At 37.5% G+C, this 23,077-nt stretch overlaps 1 protein-coding gene across 2 annotated transcripts in view; it reads left to right on the top strand.

Moving 5' to 3' along the window:
- Nucleotides 1-23,077, top strand: part of NBAS (NBAS subunit of NRZ tethering complex) — a 157,861-nt gene that overhangs the window by 75,719 nt on the left and 59,065 nt on the right. For both annotated transcript variants that reach the window (XM_053973135.1, XM_053973136.1), the window contains exons 39-42: nt 4,846-4,922; nt 5,451-5,588; nt 17,955-18,184; nt 21,198-21,308. In XM_053973135.1, coding sequence (XP_053829110.1) covers nt 4,846-4,922; nt 5,451-5,588; nt 17,955-18,184; nt 21,198-21,308 — 556 coding nt within the window. The remainder of the gene's footprint in view (nt 1-4,845; nt 4,923-5,450; nt 5,589-17,954; nt 18,185-21,197; nt 21,309-23,077) is intronic.

The raw sequence follows: 23,077 nt of genomic DNA, 5'->3' as shown, positions 1-23,077 counted from the left end.
GGCTCTTGTTGGTAAGAAGTCTTGTCAGAAGTAGCTGCAGAGTTTTCAATGGAATTGGTGACTTTAAGAGGAGTTGCTCAGCAAAGACTAGAAAAATGAAAGTCCTTTTTAAATAACCAGAAAGTGTTATTTGGGGGTTGGTAACGATAGGAGGAGTTGTTGAAGGTTTCCTGAATATTACCATGTATAGGTAATGGGAATTTGCAAGCCAGTGTGAGTTTCTCTGTATGCCTGCATATTCAGTTGTTCAGATTCTGTGCCACTGTTATCCAGGTATCAATACTGCAGGTTCATTGTAGTATTTTATTTGCCAATTAATGCTTAACTACAGCTTCTGGAATTATCAGAACTTTCTGTCTTCTTCTGAAATATCTACATGTTAGAGGTTATATTTAATAATTTTTTAACTGAAACAATTTCACTTTATAAAAAAAAAGATGAACAACAAAAAAACAGCTGTGGTTGTTTTTCTTTCCTTTTGGATGTCTCCTGCTGGTGTAAGAAATGAACTGTTTAAATATTACATGCTGTTAGTGTCTTTTGAAGGAAGATACTTGGCTTATGGTAAATTCTGTCATGAAAAATGAGTATATTAAATCACTTGCTATATGAGAAGTTTCAAGACAGGCTTTCTTCATAAGCTACACATTACTCAAACTGTTTCATGAAAACCAGCATATTTGTCTTACAAGTATATGATTCAGTAGTTTGAGATATGTGGTACAGTTTGTACAGATAACCTGTGTAGTTCTACATAACAGCACTGTGAATCAGAAACGGTTAGCAACAGCTTGTATAAATTGGGGGTGTGTGTGTTTTGTTCTTTACATACTCTTAATGCAAAAAAAAATCCTTTAAAATCAGTACTTAAAATCTCATTTGTTGCATGCTGAATGCCCATAGGCCTTTAGCTTTGATTCCTGTGTCTTAAGGGGGAGGGGCGGTAAGGATTAAGGATTAAAAGGTATTTAATGCTTCCTTAGGGAAAATGATTTACTTGGCAGATCTGTGGTAATAGTTCCTGCTCAAACTTGAGTGATTGTAACTGATTGTTTACAATTCAGTGGCTGCTTTTGAGATGGAAATTTCAATGTTGGGGACTTTGTTCTTGAAGAAGAAAAGAAATTTTAGATTCTAGCTTCACTTTTTGAGCATCTATCTCCTTCCTCTTAAGTGTGCAGAATAAAATTTCTGCCATTTAATACTTCTCTTCCACTGCTTTTATTCTATAGTTAGTTTCACTTAAGGGTCCCTCCAGCTGTGCTCTGAGAGTTCTGTATTTTCCTCTGGAAAAATGGGCTGTGTTTATTCTGGACTCATCAGTCCTTCATGTATTACACCTTTTGGTAGTCAGTAAACTATTCTTAAGCATTAATGTAACATAGCTTTCTCTAAATAATTGGGTTAATAATTTACTATTTGTGGTGTGTTTAGCCCTGTGTTAATGGTATTGTATCCCACCTCTTCCCCTTTAAAGCTTTGCTTTGCTTTGTCAGTTCTCATGGAAGTCTTTATGATGAGTTAACACGTTCAGGATTGTGCAGATTGAAAATATATATATTGATAGCTCACTGCTGAAGTTTAAGGAATCACACAGATATGAATCCCACTTGTTATTCTGCATTTTTATCATTTTCAGGCTTCCTGTACATTTCTGGAAGCATTTTGCCATACAAAACTCGAATGCTGATACGAGGTGTCAGCTACTGCACTGGTCTAGTAACTGCAAGCATAACAGATTTCAGTTGATTTTGCTGACAAGTTTGAATCCCAGCTATTTGCTTCTAGCTGTCTTCTAGGACAGATAACAGCAGCAGGTTTCAACTCCATCAAAAGAACTGAAGAACTTGGAGGGAGATGCAGTTTAGCAAAGAAGTCTTCATGGTACTCGGCACTTTGTCTTAGGAGAGGCTGGAGTATCCATCAGACATTGTTTACTGTAACAGTGCCATGTGCAGAGTGAGAGACTGGCTAAACACCTTTCCCACAGACAGTGTGCAACATCATAGAATCGTAGAATGGTTGGAAGGAATCTTAAAAATCATCTCGTTTCAACCCCTTGCCATGGGCAGGGATGCCTTCCACTAGACCATGTTACTCAGAGCCCCATCCAACTGGCCTTGAAAACCTCTGTAATAAAACTCAAGATATTTTACTGCTTTTATGGATTTGGTAGTGTTACAAGCCTTGGACCTTGACTTTTCTTGTCCTTGCTATCTGGATGTAGGTGGTAAACTGAGTATTTCCAAGGGAAATGGTAACTCTCATCTCCCTGGGTCCTGTAAAGCACTCCTTCCTCAACTGTGGGCTGCTAGTGCACCCAGACTTGGTGTGGCTGAGACTGTGTTGTGCATCTCTGTTTGATTGGGGTTTTCTTTCTCCATAGGCCTTAGGGATTGATCAGGAGGTTGAAGATGCAATTTGAAAGATGGCTGTATGTCCTTCTAACCAGATTAGGCACTAAACTCAGAGTAAACCCAAGACAATCAGTCATACCTATTAATCCTCAGGGGTTTTAGAGCAAACAATACCTTAATGTTCCCCATAATTTTGTGGTTAGTTGTAGATATGGCTGTTTAACTACAGTATATGCTTCTAAGTTTATTGAGATTTTATCATGGGCTAAATGAACAATTGAAGACTCAAAGCAGTTTTTGCATTTTTTCAGGGGAAAATCCACTGAAAGTGAGTTGAAAACTTTCTAGGTATAGATAAATTCCAATTTTCACAAATAAACCATTTTTTCAATACTTAGCCTGTCAAACAGGTTGTGGCATAAAGACTTGCACAGGAAACAAAAATATTTATAAAATCAAAATATTTTTGTGTTTCTCTGAGAAAGTTGTGCTTGTGGGACAACAGGGGGACAGCAGCATTGGCATTTTGCTTGTCACTGCCTGCCTCCCTGGTTTACCAACCCTGTAATGTCTAATCTCTTTGGCAAATTCCAGATTTGGCAGTGGTCTGAAATGACATTAAGTTCCTGTAAATTTTGTGAGGATACATGACAGGACTGAATGGCATCCTGCTAATGTCTGGAGCCTGTGATTTGAATTCAACCCTGTTAGACTGCAGAGGATTCTTGTGGGGCTTCACTGGGAGACAGAAAGCTGTGTGAAATTATTTTTGCATACACCTATTTGTGTGTATGTAAAGTGCACATCTAAGTATGGGTACATGGAAACCTTTCATGAACACACTAGCATGCAGAAAATTTATTGGATCAGTACAGAGGGATTTTTTTTTTTCTTGGAAGGTATGACAGTAGAGGCAGTTCTTTCTTCTTAGATACCTTCTGGCAGTTGGGATGCCATTGTGTCACACTTCATGCATAAGTGTGAAGAAAATCATATTGTTTTCTGGCACTGTATTGGTCTGTGTTCTTTGTAGTTATTGCTATCCTAATGGTGAAGAACAGTTTCTTGCTAGTGTGTTAGTTCTCATGTTGGGGATGTTAATTTGGAAGAGAGCCCATCATTTATTGTGTATTCAAGAGATATTACTAACATTAATTCTTCAAAGAAAGGGGAAAGAGAGCAGAGCTGAAACTCTTCCTTCCTCCTTCCTTTTTTTTTTTCTGTTTAACTAGAGGTGGGTGTAAGAATGCATAAAGTAACTGCTTGTTATCAGAAGAGGAGCCCAGCAATTTTCATTAAGATTTTATTATCAAATATTTCTAGAGTTCTTACTGTCTTTGCTTGGACAGCATGCAGGTTATTTAGAGTGTAGGAGAAACAATCTGTGAGCAGCAAGAAGCTGTCTGAAGCACCGTAAAAGTTATTTGAAGTGTAAAGGATAGGTGCTGTTGGACAGGCTTATGTTGCAGCCTCTGTGGTGACTTGTCACATAGAGATTTAGTGCTTGTATCTGGCTGAGAGCCAGCATGTAAATCCACTTCAGGCTGATGGCAAATTAATGATAATCTTAAAATTGTAATTGGTCATTCAAGACTTTTATAAGTCATTCTTTGTAACAAAGAATTCACGTGGGAGTGTGTGTAAAGTAATCGGTTTTTTACCAGCTTGCCCTGCAGAGGAGTTTTTGTAATGTGGGAATTAACAAACAGGTGTTTGAGACTTCCTTGAAATAAACAAAGTGCTAAGTTGCTGGAAGATGGCTTCTTCCTATTGAAATAATATTGTTATTAATAACATTAGTAATAATATAATCGATAACAATGGAAACAATCCCTCCCCCCAAGTTTGGTATCCATAATGTAGGAAAAGCAAGTGATTTTTGTGTCAGTTTTACCAGAAGTGTATGTGTTTATAATCAGAATACTTATCCTTTGATGAATTTATTTCAATTGCTGTAGTACTGATACTTGTTTTCAGTGTGTGGCAGAACCTTGTTGTGATGTTTCTTATGATACTTGCGGCGTTTTGTTTTTATTTTTAATTAGGGCAGAAGTTTTTAATAAGATTTGTTGTGTTTAGCGATAAGGGAGTTTGAGCTCAGGCTTGAAGATATTTTGTATCATTCCTCTTCTTGGTATCTTTGAACCCTTACAACATTACATTACTTCATCAATTTTACGAGCAAAATATTTTCTTCTTGGAAGTCAGTACAGGTGGCTTTATTTAGCATCTGTTGCTGCATAATCTCATTCTTCTTTGTTAATGCATCGAACACTTTGCCTGGAAGTTAAGGTAAAGCTGTGCTGCAGTTTAATTATATATTATCTCTTTCTGGATTGCACTGATAAGTGTTTAATTAAGTATGTCTGGAGTGCTTCAAGCTAGTGTCTAATAAAATATAATCACCCTGAAAACATTTAATTTGCTAGCTCTCAAGGCCAAGTGGGTCAGTAATCCAAACTTTGTGTCTGCTCCCTCTGTGTTGCAGTTCTGCTACAACTGGCAAGTGATGCTTTACCCAAGGATGCAGCCTTGTCTCTTGCCTATCTACTTGCACTGCCACAGGTACGCTGATAGGGACTTCGTTTGTATGTTTTTGCCAAGAAAGACTATTCATAGCAGAATTCCATTAGCAAATTTCATTTCCTTAAGATTTTAAAATCTTAAATATTCAAATTCATTTTAATACACATTTTTTCAGATTGGGCTGGTGCTTATAAAGGAAAGTGAACAAATGCCATTAGATGGTCCATTGAACGTGGCACTGGCGAAAAGACACGTTTTCTTACTTAAAATAGAAATTGGTCCACCAGACTGACAAGTCTAACTCAGAAATCTGGATAATAACCTTGTGGTACAGAAGCAGCAATAGTGTAGTTGGAAGAACGTTTTGGATAGATATTTGTGCAAGGGGGGAAAAAACCACCATAATGTAGAATTATCTTTATGTGTGGAGGTTATTGATTTACTTCTGTGCCAGAAAAACATAGGGCTATTTCTAAATGACAGCAAGTAGCTTTTTAGAAAGTTTGTACACTTAATGTTGTGTGCTTGCTAATTCTTTCATGTAAATTAATTCTCTCTTTCTTCTAGGTGGTGGATGCCAACAAATGCTTTGAAAAGCAATTACATTCTGCGTTATCTCTCCAGCTGGCAAGTTATTACTATAGCCTGCAGATCTATGCTCGTTTGGCACCATGTTTCAAGGACAAATGCCACCCTCTCTACAGGGTTAGTACTCTTTTCTTTTTAAAGCTACATTCATTAATGTTCAGCATAAAAGCTATTCTAAAAAGCCAGTGCATGAGTTAAGCCTGTCGAGGAGCTGATCTGACTTACACTGTGAGCAGCCTGTTGTGATATGCATAATTATTCTTCTACAGTGCTGTAAACAAACAAGTACTTCACAATTTGTGGAAGAGTTTTTGAAGTACAATATCAAGTGTCACTTTTAGGTAACAGCACTATCAGTCTTCAAAGTAGCTTATAAGCACTGAGCATTAATGAGTATAGCTTGTGCTGTTACCTTGCAATACAAGGTAGCAATACAAGGTGTACAAGGCAATGTAGTACTTCCCAGGAAAAGTGAAGTCCATTTCAACAAAAACAGTGCTTTTCAGAAAGTTTCCATAGCCTCCCGTAGGGTGTGTTGGATTGTATTTCAGTTTACATATGGTGTTTTGAAAATTCATTCTCATTCATTGAGGAATTTTTTTATTTCCTTTGATAAGTTTCTGGTTTTGGAATGGCACTACTTTGCCCATTCTCCATTGCCAGTGGTTAAAGCAGTTTCATGGTGAAGTCCATACTAAATGGAAGAGGTAACATACAAAAGTTTAATAAGGCATTGATTGCCATTCTTACTGAGGTACCTGCATAAAAACTCTAGTTTGCTCCAAGAGAGGCTCTCTGAATTTACAGAGTTCTTTCCTCCTGTGAAGCTCTCTGGACTGCTTGGGTTTCAGCCTGTCTCTCAACTGTAGCTAAAAGAACACTTCTGGTCACAAGTTTTCTGAAAAGGAAGCAATCACCACTGTGGCATGAGAGAATTGTTTTTTTCCATGTTAAGAATGACTCCTGATTTACAGCAGAAAGCCTGTTTTGATACTCACCCAATTCTGCAATTAAGAAGCCTTTCATGTTCCTGCTGAGATGTTCATTTTACTCTCTTCTGGTTAGATGCTAAAGGAAAATGTAGCCCACAACTGTGGGGCTTGAAAAATATGTTGGTTGTGATGAATTAATTCATGTTTGTTAAAAGGCTTTCTTTGAGCCTGTAAATCTTCTTGCTGGAAGACAACTTTGATGAAAAGGTTTATGGGTTTTTGTGGGAGTTTTTTTCTTACTTTAGCTTTTTTTAAACAGTCCTATTTTACAGGAAGATCTAAGAAGCCTTTGGAAAGTATGAGTTATAAGAATGAGGACAGAGATGTTAGATTGAACTATTTATATTCCCATTGCAACTTAATAAGTCTTATCAATGGCACCATGCAGTTTGTCTCTTAACTGTGATGTGATCTTTGGCTAATATTTTGTTCCATCTTGGTAAAATACTGTATGTGACTGTGATAAATATTGTATTCTAAGTTGTATGCTAGAAATTGTATGTTCTATGTTTAAGCTACTCTTAAACAATAGCTTTTGAAAACAGTTGTATAAGAAGATTGAGTGAAGATCATGCCAAAAAAACCAGGAAAAAGCCCCACCAAAACTGGCCTGGATGCCAGTAAAAAAACAACATAGGCAAATATTAATTTATAATTCATTGTTACTAATTCCAAGAGTATTGAGTGAAGGAATGCCATAGAAGTATAAAACAAGAAATAGAAACAGATACTTTTGAGCAAAATAAACACACTTGTTTTTTTCCAAAAATCCAAACCAAAAATGCTAAACGTCAGACTTAAATGCTCAATTTATACTTAATTTTTATGTAAAACAGACATTTGTTTAACATATTAGATGCTGGTAATAAAGAATGGGTCCCCCTGCAAGTTGGTTCATCAATGCCATTCTAGTTTCTGTCCATGGGAATAGATCTAGCCATGAGTTCTGGGTGGTTTTTTTTGTGTTTCCTTAGAGTATCATGGGAGGAAAAGAAAACTGATCTCAAACTTCTATGAAAATGTTACACTCAGCTGGAGATGTCATTCCGTAGTAGATTGTCTTCCAGCTCATGGCACTGTTGGCTTGCATCACCTTTATCTTGTGGCTGCTTGTGAAAGCAGCAGTGCATCCCTAGGTCCTTTGCCTGCCTCAAGCTGTACATTATTCTTAGAAAGAAGGTATCTGAGTCCATTTCTGTGGGTGAGGGTGTACAGCCAATTGTTTTCCCCCATTCTCACTCTTTACATGGTCAGTAATGATGTAAATCTGGCACTTCAGCTACTCAGAAGGTGAAACCTTAAGATCACAGAGCATGTATTTCTGTCTAGTAGCATCTGTGTCACAGTAGGTGTGATTTTTCTATTCCAGTGAATCAAGTATACTGCTGGAAAAATGTCTGAATTAAAGGAAACTGTATGGAAGCATGGAAAAGTCTACACAACCTGTGTTTCTCATCTTAAAATTGTTTCTCATTTCTTTCATTGTTTGAAAAGAGTTCATGAGTACTTCTGGCAGAACAGGAGAATTGTTGGTAGAATGGAAATGACAGAGCATAATGTTACAAGGATAATGAGCAATGTGAGGAGAGCTGCTCTTCCATTGGCTAGGACAGACTTTCAAGACTTGCCAGTTAGTCAAGAAAGATATTTTGAAACAGTGTTTGGGTCTGTTGCATGAAGGCTTGTTTCTTTTTTTGTTTGTTTTAATTGTGATGTCCAAGAATCCGTATATTGACAGCTAATATCTGTGCAACAAACCAGAATCATAAATTGTCAGAAATTCTCACTATGACTTTTTGAACTATTGATGCTCAAAAGGAAATCATCTTGGTAATTTCAGTTTCTGGTAAAGTTATTCTTTTGCTCCTAGGACAAACAAAGGGATTTGTCTGTAAAGTATTAGTTTAATTTTGTGTCCCAGACTATTTCAGATTTTAGTTGTTACAACAACATAAACACAGCAGTCACAGTTTAAGGCATCTGAGCTATATTACTTTCTTGTCCTGAGCAATATGTTGAAGGAGCTCTCCAACCTAAGAAAAACACAGATAAAGGTCAGAAGAACAGAACAAAATTTCCAGGAATGGACTGTGTGTCGAATATACTTGTATGAGAAGACTAATTACCCTTTGAGGACCTATATTTATTTTTGGTTTAGGTCTGTAGCAGGATGGGACTGACTTTCCATTGGAGCTCCTGTGGTGCTGTGCTTTTGCATTTGTGGCTAGAAAGGTTGGTAACATGCCTGTTTCAGCTGTTGCTGAGCCTTGCTTGCACAGCATCCAGGGCTTGCCCCATTGCCACTCTTATTCACCTCTCACTAACTCCTAGTCTTGATGAACAAAAAGAAAAGCTGTACAATTGACCAAGAAATTTGCTGGGTAATTCTTGTTAGCAGCTTATCTCCTCATTTGTCCTATCCTGGTGATCTGATAATTGACTGGAATAAATTGTTTACTCTAGAAGGGAGTGTAAATGCTTAATTATCCTGAGGTTAATTAATATGTTTTGTTCCTGTCCTCATGCTAATACTCTGTTGCTGAGGTGTTTCTGTTGTTTTGAAGAGGATTATTTTACTGACCTCAGCTGAGGGGGCAAGCTTTTTCTTGGACTTCAAACAACAGCTACAGCAAATACTGCTAAGATATGGAGGGGAACAGGAATTTGCAGTTAATAGCAGATGAGGAAATTTGCTGTTAGCAGAAAATTCTCAGTTTTTTTATTTTCTTCCCTTATATGTTACTTTTCATTCAAGAAGGTGAGTTTGAATCCTGTCCTTTTGTGCGTTGCAACTGACAATATGTTGAACTGCTAAGCTCAAAGATTCTCCTTAGTGATGCTTCTCTTGTTGTGGCCTAGAATTGGTGAAGAACCTGGGAGTTCAGTCCACAGAGTTAAATAGCCTGATATTTATTTAACCTATATGACAGGGTACATTATGCAGTGAACTTGTGCTCTGTGCACTTAATCTGCTTCCCTTTCCTGTTGCTTGCTGCTTTGGAAAGCCTCTATCAACATCTCTTTCAGAGGCAAAATTCGGTCAAAAGAGGAGTGCTTGCTGGGCTACAATCCCTATGAAGATCCCTTTTGCATCCTATTTTTTTCAGATGGAACTTGCACTCTGGCATGTTGTTTTTAAAAATGTTTGTTGATGCACCTTGGCCTGCCATTTAACGTAATTTCACATTTGTGTTCCTTCAGAACTAAGGGATGAATGCCAGCTGGTCATGGCACATAACTGACACCTTCCAGATTCATTTAACTCATGTGGCTCCTCTGAGCCCTCTCCCCACACCTTCAGCAGTGAGGGCTGACACAAAGATCTCATGATTCCTACTGCTATGGACTTACCCATGAGTGCTCCTTCCACACCTTTTCTCCATGGGATCCTACCACTTCTCTTCTTCCTGATTTTGAGCACTTTTCAAACATCTTCTATCAGTTTTACCATTCTTTATAAAACACGTTCCAGGCGCTTTTTTAGCACTTAAAATTTCCTTGTGTCGTGTTTTGACATGGAAGTGAATTTTTTCAGGAAGTTGGTAGTCAAACCAATCAGTGGTCAGATTTGGATTGACCACTGAAGGTATGGACATGCCTCTGAGAACACAGGGTGTTAAAAGCAAGAGCTCCCAGGGGAACAGTCTCTTTGGTTCCGGTCCTCGGAGAGTGCAGTGCAGACTCTCCCCTGCCCAGCCATGGGCTGGGTGTGGGAGGGGAAGCCACGCGGCCTTGTCCAGGTAGGCCAAGGGGGCTGAGGGTCTGGAACCCCATCTTACTGGGTCTGGAACCGAGCCAGCTTCTGCGGATGGAAGGGTGGAGAGAAACAGAGATGCCTTTGTTCCCCCCCCCCAGAGGGAAAGAGACAGAGACCCTGATGGCACCTGGAAATTTGCCGGCAGAGGAGAAGGAGAAGGGGGTGGAGATGCCCAGTGTGGGAGTTGGAGTTAGTTCTGGGCAGAGAGTTCAGCCGTCCAGGGAGTCTGAACTTTTAACCCTATCCTGGGAAATGAAGGCTTTGTAAAATATTACTCCTCCTTGATTTGAAGTAGATGAGAGACAGTCCGGGACCTGAGATGTTAAAAGAAGAAATTTTTAGGTGGGAGGAGATGATGGAGTAGCTTTTGGCTGGACTTTTCTTGTTAGCCATAGACTGAACCAAATTCTCCTGCAATAGAGACTGCAATTTAGGGGGATGCAGTGGTGAACCAAAGAGACCTGCTTCAGCAACTACCAGCACAGGAATGGAGAGAACAGAGAAAAAGCTGAGGAGGGTGTGGTGATGCCCTCTGTCTTCAGGAAGATGATGATCTCTGTTCTTGGACCCTCGGCCCCAGGGGGAAAATGGGGAGGGACTGTAGTCCCAAGATGAGAAGCTGAACTGTTGTTTCTCTGGGTCTTTGGCAAAGCATCCTTAAAGGAGCCCTATGAGCAGTCTGTCCATGCATGATGGTGAGAGCACTGTGACATGGAAAAGAGAGTGTCACACTGGCAGATTTTCTCTGGGCGGTGCCATGTGTGACAGGGAAACACAGGAGGTGGCAACTGTTTTTCCTGGGGCGTCTATGGTGCAAGAGAGACTCCTCTCTCCCTTGATAGACTGAGTACTGATTATCTAAAGGGTGGCAACTTGATCAGGAATCCTGGGTGATGTTCCACAATGGTTGTTTTGGAAATTGGGTGGGGGGAGGAGGGGTGTTTTGGAGGGTCTTCATCTTGGATTTAGTATGTGTGCGTGTCTTTTATAGTAGTAGTAGTAGTCTAATAAATTTTTTTTTTCCCTTTGTTATTAAGCTTGGGCCTGCTCTGCTCTGTTCCTGATAACATCTCACAGCAATTATTTAGGAAGGTGTATTTTCATGGGGGCGCTGGCATTGCACCAGTGTCAAACCATGACACCTTTCTAGCTTTTCATATTTTGTGAATTTTCCTCATTGATTTGCTTATTGTTCAGTGATGTCTCAATACATAATCACACATTTTCTAAATGAGTGAATATCTAACAAAAATGGAATATCAAATTCAATACCTAACAAAAAAAGCTAATAAAAATGGAGAGCTCACTAAGCTGTGGTGTTTCCAAAGGCTTAAAGCTGAAGTAAGCTCTCCTGAACTACCAGCAAATATAGTTAGTTTTGAACATCTTCTGGTATGATCACTAAAAAACTAATCCAGTAATTAGGGACACTGTAGCCAAGTGACAAGTAGATTCTTTTGGTTGTGATGTGTTTAATATAGATAAGCCAATGTTTCACAGATCCTCAGCTTTCTTTGTTAAGAACACAACATGACAAAGTATTGCCATTCTTAGTTGGGACTAAATAATATTTAGGTGACTCAGAAAATATCTATTGTTACATGGTTGTTAGGTGTTGCCCCCGTTCCCCTGTTTCATTTCTTCAAGATAAAGTGTACTTACGAAATTAGATGCTTACAGTCTTGCTTATTTCTGTTTCTCAAGGGTTATATGAACTGTTCTGTCAAATCCTACTTCTGAAAGCAGACCAAGTGTTGTTCTTTAGACAGCTGTTTAGAAATTTTCTTTAGAAAAGAGGATCTTCAAACTAGCCTTTCATTTCAGCAGAGAGTTGAGTTTTAGCTTGCCCATGTTTCTCTGGAGACATAGTAGTGATTTTTCATGTGAGGGAGATAGCTGGGATAAGTGCTAATGCTTTTCCTTCTTGTGGAGGGTTTTGTTCCTCTCTGGGAGACAGTACAGAGGTGACCAACAGCTTTTTGAAGCAGTCTTACCCTAGTCAAGTAGTTTTATCTTCTCTTTTACATTCCTTTTCCAGGCTTCTGTAACTGTTTTCTCCAGTCAGTGAGCATCATGGATTTTGCAGGCAACCTGCTTGAAATTTACTAGTTATCTAATAATTAAGAACATTTTAGCAAAATTTCATTCATCTGAGTTGGCAATATAGGTTACTTTTCAACTGCTGAATTTCCATCGAGTGAGAGAGTAGGCTTCTCCATCCCTTTGTTTTTTAGTTGCTTGACTCCTTGATTGAGGCTAAATGCTAGATTGGCCTCTGTATTTAGCTGAGGAGATTACTAATGAAAATGTGTATCCCAATAATGTAAGGTGGTCACTGAGAAACACTTCTCAGAAGTGCTAGCAGTGCTCTTGGATTAGGATGAAAAATATCTGACTTCTGACATTTTAATAGCTGTCAGGGAGGATGAAGTTAAGTGTTTTTGTAGCTCATGATATATCTAGTTTTCAGCCTTTGAATTAGTAAGATACAGAAATATTTGCATGTATCAAGTCAAGTAACTGTACAAATTAAAAAGAAACAGTATTTTACTTAAACTGAAATTGCATAATACTGCAGTAAAGTTTTGCAGTAAGAGTTTATGCTTGTCCCAAAGTCTGTATATGACTACAGTTGCTACCATATAGGTCAAAATTCAAGACATATTCTGAAAGAATAGCCAATTACATCATTTATTCAAAAAGAAAGCGCAATGATTTTTTTTTTAGACTAAAGGGAGATAGACAGAAGGTTAGGGTTATTACTAAAAACATGGCACTTACTGGGAGTAATGCTGACTGCAAATGGGAAATGAAATATATGCTATGAATTTAGTAGGCACTTCACTCAAAACCATGTAGTAATTTTCTATTTTCAGAAGTGTTCTTTCAGTTGACACTCTAACCTTTTATATGTCATGTGTTACTTTCACTAAAAGAGCTATCAGATGAAATGATGAGATTTTTCTACCTCAACCTGACTTATCAATCAGAAAATCTGTAAGAGAGCACATGGTAGGAAAAAAACCTATGAAAACATTTACTCTTGGGAGAAATTATTCCTCATTCTTGTTGGAATAGCTGATAGAAATCAGAGCAAAAAAGTGTTTCTCTGAGGAGAAGCTTGACATCAGCCAGTGACGTGCGCTCGCAGCTGAGAAAGCCAGTTGTGTCCTGGGCTGCATCAAAAGCAGTATGGGCAGCAGCGTGAGGAGGTGATTCTGCCTGTTCACTCTTGTGGGAGCCTTCCTGCAGTGCTGTCTCCAGCCCTGAGGCCAGAACCTCAAAATGGACATGGACCTGTTGAAACAGGTCCAGCGGAGGCCACAGAGATGCTCAGAGGGCTCGAACGCCTCTCTTAAAAGAAAAGTCTGAGAGGATTGAGGTTGTTCAGCCTGGAGAAGAGAAGAATCTGGAGAGACCTCATAGCACCTTCCAGTACCTGAAGGGGCTACAAGAGATGTGGAGAGGGACTTTTTACAAGGGCATGTAGTGACTAGACAAGGGAGAATGGGCTTAAACTGAAAGAGGGAAGGTTTGGATTGGGTTTAACTGAAAGAGGGTAGGTTTAGATTAGGTATGAGGAATAAATTCTTCAATGTGAAGGTGGTGAGGCACTGGGACAGGTTGCCTAGAAAAGTTTGGATGCCCCATTCCTGGAAGTCTTCAAAGCCAGTTTGGATGGGTCTCTGAGCAACCTGGTTTAGTTTCAGCTGTCCTTGCCCATGGCAGGGGTCTTGAAAAAAGAGGATCTCTAATGTCCATTCTAACCCAAACCGTTCTGCAGTTCTATGAAAACAACACTAGAACAACTGGTTGCTCTTGCTCATGTGCTATCATATCCTTGTTTTGCTAACCATAAGGATTTTGCTTGTTGTATGTGGAGCATGAGACCTTTCTTAGGAATGCTTAAAATGGTGTAAAACAAAGGTGATGTTACAGGGATCTGGGCACAAGGCAGCCTGTCTTCTGCCTTCCCCTTTGGATTTCTGTGGCTGGCTGCAGTGGCAGCTTTTGCCCATTGCCAAAAGATTACAGTTCAAGAGGTGAGGGAAATGCTTTGCAACCTCAATCCAGAGAGGTCCACAGTGTCAGTTTTGTCTTTGAGGTGATTATGAACAGATTGGCCTCTGATCTAAGCAGTTTTCCTGATGAGTTTTTTTTTTATAATTTCTGTATTGCAGTCTGTAGATTATTATTTAAGAACAATTAGATGGATTCTTGGTCTTAAAAGAAGTAAGCAAGCCAAATAGCCTTACAGTGATCTATTATCATATCAGAGATAAAGTGTTCACAGTAGAGCTTTTTTTATTATTATTATTTTATTAGTGTTACTATAGTTGAAAAATTATTGCTACTTACTGAGCGGGAGAGGAACAGCATAACAGCTCTTTTTTTTTTTTTTTTTTTTGGTTTTTTTTTGTTTTGTTTTGTTTTGTTTTGTTATTTGTTTGTGATGCGTATGACTGAATTAAGTCTTACATAGATTGGAGGAGGAAAAAAGGCATACCAACTTGCCAGGAAAAAAAGCCCCAAAAATTGAAGATTAATTCAGGCATAAGAATGATGACATTCCAAGATCAAAATCTCCAATTTCATTATAAAAACAGTGTTGCTTTTATACTATCACAGTGGCACATATATTGAGGGGCTTCATTGATGTCACTTCCAGAGGGTGGTCAAAAAAGAAGAACTGCTTTAAAACATTTACTCAGGTGGACTCTGAATCCCTGCTGAGGCTTATTAGTGGGGCAATAGGGATAGAAACCTGACCTGTGCTGAGTAAATCACATTTAAGAGCATGAAATTAAAATAGCTTTGTGCTGAAGTGATGTGTGCTTTTTCTTTTCTCTCAATTTTTTTTGTCCTAAATCCTAAGGCCTCTGTCAGCACAAATATAGTAGATGAGTGAAATGCATTGGCAGGGGGTTCCTGAGGGATTTCCCCTGGCAGTGCTAGGGAGGCTTCTGAGTTAAGGGCATTAATACGTGTGGGTCAGCTCTTCTGCCTTCTCTGGAAACTTACCCTGTGTTTACAATATATGCCTGTAAAATTCCCTTCCTGCATGATCACAGGAGAGAAGGCTTTTTTCAAACATCTGTCTAGAAGTACTGGAGGAGATTATCTGGCAAATTGGGGAGTTGGACACCTAAGCACAATTTCTAACTTTGCTGAAGGACTCTGATAAACCAATAGAATTGTATAGTAGCTCTTTGGGGTTGTTGGTGTGGTTTTTGACAGGAGATGTTATAAAGGAAACAAGTTGAATATGGCATCTTATTGGTCTTACTTGTCAAAATTAATTTATATTTACTCAAATTGCTGTCTGTTACAATTTGAAGAAAGTCCAAGAATTGAAAAACTCTGTGAATGCTACAGTAAGATTCAGACTTGACTGATTTTGCTGATTTTCTTCATGGCCAAGTACTGTTACTAGCTAGTTGCAATGGTTTTTTCAATTAAAATTTGTTAAAACATATTTTGAAAACTGATGATGCAGCTGTAGTGATTTTTCTTTCTTACTGTTCATTAGAACAAGCATCATGTCTAATTGAATTAGGTATCTAATGGGTGTAGAAATAGTTTTGCTTTTCTTCAAAAAGATATGTATTATTAAAAATGTGAAGATGTTAAAAAATGAATACTTAAAATGAAGAAATAGAAGTTCAGTGCATCTTGATACCAGACAGAAGACTGTGGGATTTCTCTAATTTGGGATTCATATGCTGTGATAGTTTGGGCTGTAGGTTTTTTAAGAGATGAGAGAATAACACTTGATTGAAAGATTTCTGGTGGTGAACAGAATAAGACAATCTTTAGCAACTACTTGCAGTAAAAAAACTTCATTTGTGTTTTCTTAATCTAAATGTATAATTTTTGTCTTCCAAATTGAAGAGGTTGCACTTTATTTTGCCATATGTATGTGGGTTTATATATACATGGGTATTCACGTAGTGTATGATTCTTTTATTCTAAATTTGACATTAGCAAGACCAATAGACTGCAAGACATTAAATAAGGTCCTTGGGACCATATATGGGCAGCATGGAAGATTACACACAGGTGCTTTTACAGAAATATAACAAATGGGGCCTTAATGGAGAGAGGGGAAAGCTAACAAAAGAGAGCAAATTTACTCCCATAGGTTGTCAGAGGAACTTACCCTTGTCAGTGGACTGGAGGTTTTAGGCAGTTATATTAAACATATTTCCCTGTCTTGCTCTGACTTACCCTGTCTCCATGCTCTGTTTTCTAGTGTATCACACAGAATGAGGTACCAGGGTACATAATAAGCTGTGGATGGGTTTCCAGCTGATATAATTGTGTTGTAGAGGTACTGCTCTGCTTGCCTGTCTCTTTTTGTGAAGTTGTATTATTCTAGTACCAATCTCCTAAGCAGCCTTGAAAGAAGTGCTGCTGTTGTTCATAAAACCATTGAGTTTGCAATGTTTGGAGGGCTTTGGAAGTGTAGAGTTGAGAGGAAAAAGGATGCCCTGTAGCATTTAATGTGACTCGGTGAGCAGCCTGTCAATTAAGATACTTGGAAAAAAATCAATTTAGAATGACCATTAAGTCATGGAAAAAATAAAGCACACCTCAAGGTTTAAACTTCTGGTGCATGTTTTACCCAGCTGTGCACTCTAGTCAATGTTGACAAGTTTATCTTCTAATGTAGCAGAATAATTCAGTAGTAAAAAAAACAAAGTATATTGCTTGGGTACACTCAACATTTTTGAGATCGCAGCAGTTACATCAGCTGTTTCTCTTAGGAAATATTTCATCTACACTGGCATCCCGAGGTATTTTTATTGGCTCTTTTGGAGGTACTCCTTCCTCAGTGGATGCCACACAGAAGTCACAGTGCATTTTTTTGGCATTGAGCTGCTGGTGCCCTCATTTTTCATGGAAGAGAGAAATCAAGATATTAAATAAGCCAAGTGTTTAGGTGTTACACAGAGCTCTGTTCAAGTGGAGGTGCCTTGACATAGCCACTGTTCAGATGTTGAGATAAATTGGAACACTCCACAGTACATGCATTCATTTTTCATGCTTTGTGTTCTAAATTTTAGCTATGTTATGAGGATTTTTGACTACAGAAGTTAATGGTTTATAAGAGATGCACTTGGTGTGTAATTTCTAACACAGAAAAGTAAGTTTTATTTGCGATTCAGGTATTTTGAAAATTGAGGTTGCTGTAGTCCATAGATGATCAGTATTTTATTCTTTGAAGATTGAGGGTGTAGGCAGTGCCTCGAGTAATTTGTGGATCCTGCAATACTTCTTCGAAAGTATTAGTTCTCAACACTTAAAAGCTATTCCTCTCTCAAATCTGTATAATAGAAGTGTATCAGAAATTCAGTTACTTTTCTCTTACTTCAGTGTTTGACCAATCAGTCGCCTAGTTCAATGTAAATAAAAATGAGGAATTTAAAAACAAAGAAATTAAGTCATAGTGAAACATTTATTACTATTAATTTGGTGAGATAAGTTTGTTTGGATTTTTAAAACATATTTGTATCATTTGGTGTAGTCTAAAACATTGCAAAGGGATAAATTATAATATCAGAGCAAATGGGCCTTACAGAAAATTTTAAATTCTGTTTACTTAAAATTTCTCAGAAATGGAAACAAATTTCCTAGTTCTGAATACAGGGATCAATTATATGTTGATATTTTTTTTGTTCAGAATTAACAGGGATTTTTTTTTTTTTAGTTTGTTGTCTATTATTTTTGCAGGCTGATCCAAAAGAGTTGATTCAGATGGTCACAAAGCATGTTACTCAGTATGCCCAGGCAGACTGGCCTGAAGAAATCACCAATTTGATAAATCAGCTGCATTACTACAATGAACGACTGCTGGACTTCACTCAGGCTCAGACTCTGCAAGGACTTGGCAAAGGAGTGGACGTCCAGAGATTTACAGCAGATGCACAGTACAAGAGAGAAACAATACTAGGATTGGCAGAGTAAGTAATATGTATTAGGTTTGTTTTCTCTGTTTCAGAATAGAATAGCTTTATGCTTTAAATTAGGAGAGTAAATGGAAAGTAGTGCTGACCTTTAGAGAGATAATTCACTTGCTTTGGAGATTTACACTGTAACGTTGCTACAATTTGAGCTTTTTTTATGTAACTGCTCTACTTAAATGAAATGTTGCTCAAATAATGGATTTATAATTGAATCTATAACTCTTCATGTACTAACTGCTAATATTAAAGTTAATCAGGGATTAATGAAAGCAGAGCATAGGTGAAGGTTTGGTCTCTTCCTTTCATCTCATGTAAACCTGCCCTAGCAATGTATTAGAGTATGCCCTGGCATCAAAGTTTGGAATGAACTATTGTTAAAAAAAAAAGTTGTTAAAAAAGTTGTATTTTATTCTTAATAATTTAGTTAGAACTGGTGTATATAGCTGTATTATTTTCCTGTGGTGATTTGGAAGTACTTCACCACATATATTCTGATATTTAGCATGCTTTTATCTCATCTTTCAGAAATCCAGAATAGAAAAAAATAGAAAGATATAGGATAGTACTTTTCATTTTAAAAATTCCTTTAATTAATATCTGCATGCAGGTACTTCAAGCTGTAAACAAGTCACAAATATGACTTACGTTTTAGGGACAGTCACAGCTGAGTAGTTGACAGACTGTCAGAGGAAGAGTTCTCTGCAATAAGAAGCTTGAAATATAATCTCAGATTTTCAGCTGATGTCTGCATGAAGCTTTTGAAGAGCATATTTAAGTATTTTCAGTTTTCCACATGTGTAGCTACTCATAGCTACAATTCCAATACAAATTTGCTACTAAATGGAATTGATATACCAATTAAGAGTAGTTGTATAAGGTCAGGTTTTGGACACTAAGATGATGCTTTACATCTGTGAAATTTGTACCTGCACAGATTTGGTCACTGCATTCATAAAAATAGCTTTCAATCATCTTTTACTATTTCCATTGGAATTGCCTGCTTTGTATATATTGTTATTAAGCACATGTCTAGTGTGTCACTAGGTTACATCCTGATGACTACCTACAGCAACTTCAATACAAGTAGTCTTTTCTATTACAGATACTTACTTTGATTGCAGCAGAGTTACTTATATTGTCACCCAAGAGTTCATAGATATGGTCTTTTGTAAAATAAAGATGAAGAGAAAGTTCCTTACAGGAAGTAGAGGTAAAAACACAATATGAAAGGGTTAGAAAAAGTAAGGCTTCTTAGTAAGCGAATGAGAGTAGCACTTCCATATTGGGCAGTTGCAAAGATCCAGTTAATTACTTGTTCTGCTTGCAGTTTCCTTGCTTTAATCTTCTCAGTGGAGTCTTAATCTGCATTTTCTAATGAAAAAGATGCACAAATTCAATGTAATTTTGTAGCATATTTGTTCTTATTTTTTAATTAAGTGCCTCCTGTTTTTTAATCTTTTATGAAGTGCTGTTTTGAAGGAACAGCACCTGGAAAAGATTGCATCTTATTTACAAAACAGCTTTGTACTAGAAGGAACAATTTGCTAAAACTAGCTAACCAGTAGTTGTCTGTTTTATCTTCTGTATTTTGTGTATATCTTTGGAGGCTGTTGTTTATTGGGTTTGCACCAGTCTTGGTGAAACAACACCAAAATACATCCAAAGTGTGCCTGTGCTGGAGCATTCAGTGAGGACTCCTTTGGCAGTCCTTGGGCTCACACTGACAAGACAGTCAGGGCTGGGCATGAAAAGGGGTCTGTAAAAGAAAGTTAAAAGATTCTTTGCAAGATAATGGACATTTTTTTCAGCTTTTCATTGTGCAACAGCTGCTTGTTTTTGTCGTTACCTTGCCAATGAATAAATTGCTTGTACTGTTCTTCATGGATATGGTGTAATTTCCCTAAACCACCACTGCCTTAGGCTGCTGCTGCATGCCACTCTTACGAAGGGAGGATTTTGGTATAGCTTATAAAGTTCCACGAGGAAAGAATTTCACTAGTTCCAGGATCCACTCCTGATTTGTATGATTGACTGGATTATTTTGCAGCTAAAGCATTCATACCATCTTCCTCCTTCACTGAATCACAGAATGGCTGAGTTTGGAAGGGACCTCTGTAGGTCATCTTGCCCAACCTCCCTACTCAGGCAGGAGGATTCACAAGGATTCACATTAAGTATATTTTATCAAAGTTGTTCATGACAGGCCTGTGAGGAAGTAATTGCGCAGAGATAGTGTTTTTCTTGGAATTATCCTGAAAAGACCCAACCCAACCAAACAGAAATCAAAATCCAGAAATCCCAGCATCAGCCTTAACAGTATTGCTTCTATGCCAGGCCAGAAACAAGAACCGTTCATCTCTATTTGAACCATAGTATACTGGCTTAGTAAAGATTAGCATGAAGTTAACTTTAGGCTTTCATATTTTACCATATTCTCCATCTGTTGTTTAGGCAAAGGGATCACACACTAACAGAAAAGCAGTTTTTAATATTTTAGGACAGAGTGAGCTGGACATCTTCACACCTTTTAGTCTACAAATCCTAGGTGTGTTTCTGTCTGTGAGCTGCTAGGAATAGCTTTGAGGATTTATATACCAGTTGTGCTAAAACACCATACATGTTGCAACTAAATCAAATAAATGCGAACTGTGACAAGTTACATCCTTCATCACTTTGTAATTGAAATGGAATGAAAACTGAGATTTTTGCTTTAGCAACAGTGGATGTTGCCATTGAGAACCAGTGTTTGTGGAGTAGGTTCCTGTCTTTGAAATAACCTCTGTAGTTTTTTTTCTTCTATTTTTTTCCCCAAACAGAGCACCAAGTATAAGTAAATGCAGAGAGACACACTTAATGAATTTTTATTTCAAATTTTTTCTACGTTGTTGTTTTATGAAAAAAAAAATTAAGAAAGAATGAGTTTTTTAACATAAATATTTATTTTCATATTACGTCTCATAGGGCTTAACATAACTTTTCCTTATTTTCTCTCATGTCTCTCCTCTACCAGGACACTTGAAGAAAATGTCTATAAAATTGCTATTTCTTTGGCTCAGCGATACAATGTTCCACTTTGGGAAGTTTACATGACCCATCTGGAATTTTTATTCACTGACAGTGGGTAAGTTGTCTTCTCTGCAAATGCACATACAATTCTGTTACACAAAAATAAATGCTAATGTTTGACAGAATTTAATTATATTGGGAGTGGAATTTGGGTTCTGTGTTCATTTGTCTTGTGTTGGGATAGTATGGGAATTTTTGTCTTTTCCATGTAATGCTTCTGTAACCAGCTGTGAAAACTGCTGTTGCAGGCAAGGTTAAAAGTCCATGTGTGTCTTAGTGTTCTCCAGAGTATTCCAGGACTTTGTTTCAGTGTTCAACTGTCCACAACTTTTAATGTTTAGTTCTCTCTTGCAATAGCAACTTATCCTGTAGTTACTCTTACAGTCCTTGTAATATATCGTGAAATCTGATAGTTTCTCTATCTTTTAGCATTTTGCTCTTTATTAGAGCAAATATATATAGAATAATATAGATGCCCATAATATGGAACATTATGGGCACAATATATCCCTATTCACATTCTGCATCTGTTCATATCAATTTATTTTTTGATAGAAGCAGGCTTTTTCTTTTAACAATGTTTTACTGAAACTGTTCTAGCCTAAAAGATTATGGCAGACCAAACCTGGCACTGGTGTGGTTTAAGGGGAGGGGTGCTTATAAACTCTATTCCACAGTGGCTTTGGGACCTTTATTTTAAAATTTATTTATTTATTTATTTATTTGTTTGTTTATGTATTTTAACCTCTTATAGCATGTCAGGCAGTTTTTGCCTACTGAAAGAGGTATAAACCCTTTTGATGGAAGACCAAGCTACTTGCCTGAATAGCACATGCAGATGACAGTGATGTAGAACTCCCTGTGTAATGCAGCAGCTCTTACCTACTGTTCTGACAGATATGATCAAATTAATTTGGTTTGTTTCAAGTGTTCAATTCTTAAAGCACCTTTAGCTTGCAGCAGTGTTGGTACCTCTCTTGACATTAACTATTAATTAAAAAAAGCATTGAAACATTTTATAAAATGTGAGGGATAAAAAACAAAGCCTGGTGAATTGTCTGGAGAAGATGAAATAATGTTCTGAGATTTTCTTCACTTCCTCCAGAAAACAGAGAAGTCATACCTTCTAAATTCTGATGCTGCTGAATTACTGACTGCTTTAAACAAAACAGACAGTCAGGATATAAACATGGCAACATTGGGCTGAGTGTGAAAGAGCCAGCTGTCTTCTCTGGGACTCGAATATTACCTAAGGTGTTTTGCAACGGTTTTGTATTCTTTTCTTTGTTCTTGTCCTCCTTGAGTTAGCATTCATAGAATTCTGAAATCACAGAAGTACAGAGTAACCATATTTTCTCTAGTGAAAAAGTCTTAAAAGTTGATGTATAATAGCATAATATGCTGCTGAGCATATTTTTGTATCATAATCTCATGTTAAAATTGATTGACAGCAAATGACCATTACAGTATATTTGAGTCTTGGGATTATGGCATTATTAATACATGTTTCATTATTCATTCATTCTGAACTGAAATTAAGTTTGTTCTACGACTTAATCTCTTTAACCAAATATGCAGTATTTCTATAAGCCACTTTACATAGGGAGAAGCTCAAAAGAGCTTCATAGTTTGTATTAACATAGTTTGTATTAACTATTTCTTTGATTATTTGATGACAAAGAATTATGACTTTTTTGTGGAATATGAGTCTGAAAATTGTTCAGAATGACATTTCATAAAATTAAATGGAAATCTAGTTATTTCTTTCGCGGAATCTGATCACATTTGATTATCAAAGCTCTATAAAATGCAATTTATGATTTC

The sequence above is a fragment of the Vidua macroura genome, chromosome 3, assembly GCF_024509145.1.
Source record: "Vidua macroura isolate BioBank_ID:100142 chromosome 3, ASM2450914v1, whole genome shotgun sequence".
Taxonomy (NCBI): Eukaryota; Metazoa; Chordata; class Aves; order Passeriformes; family Viduidae; genus Vidua; species Vidua macroura.
This window is presented reverse-complemented; position numbering and strand designations above follow the sequence as displayed.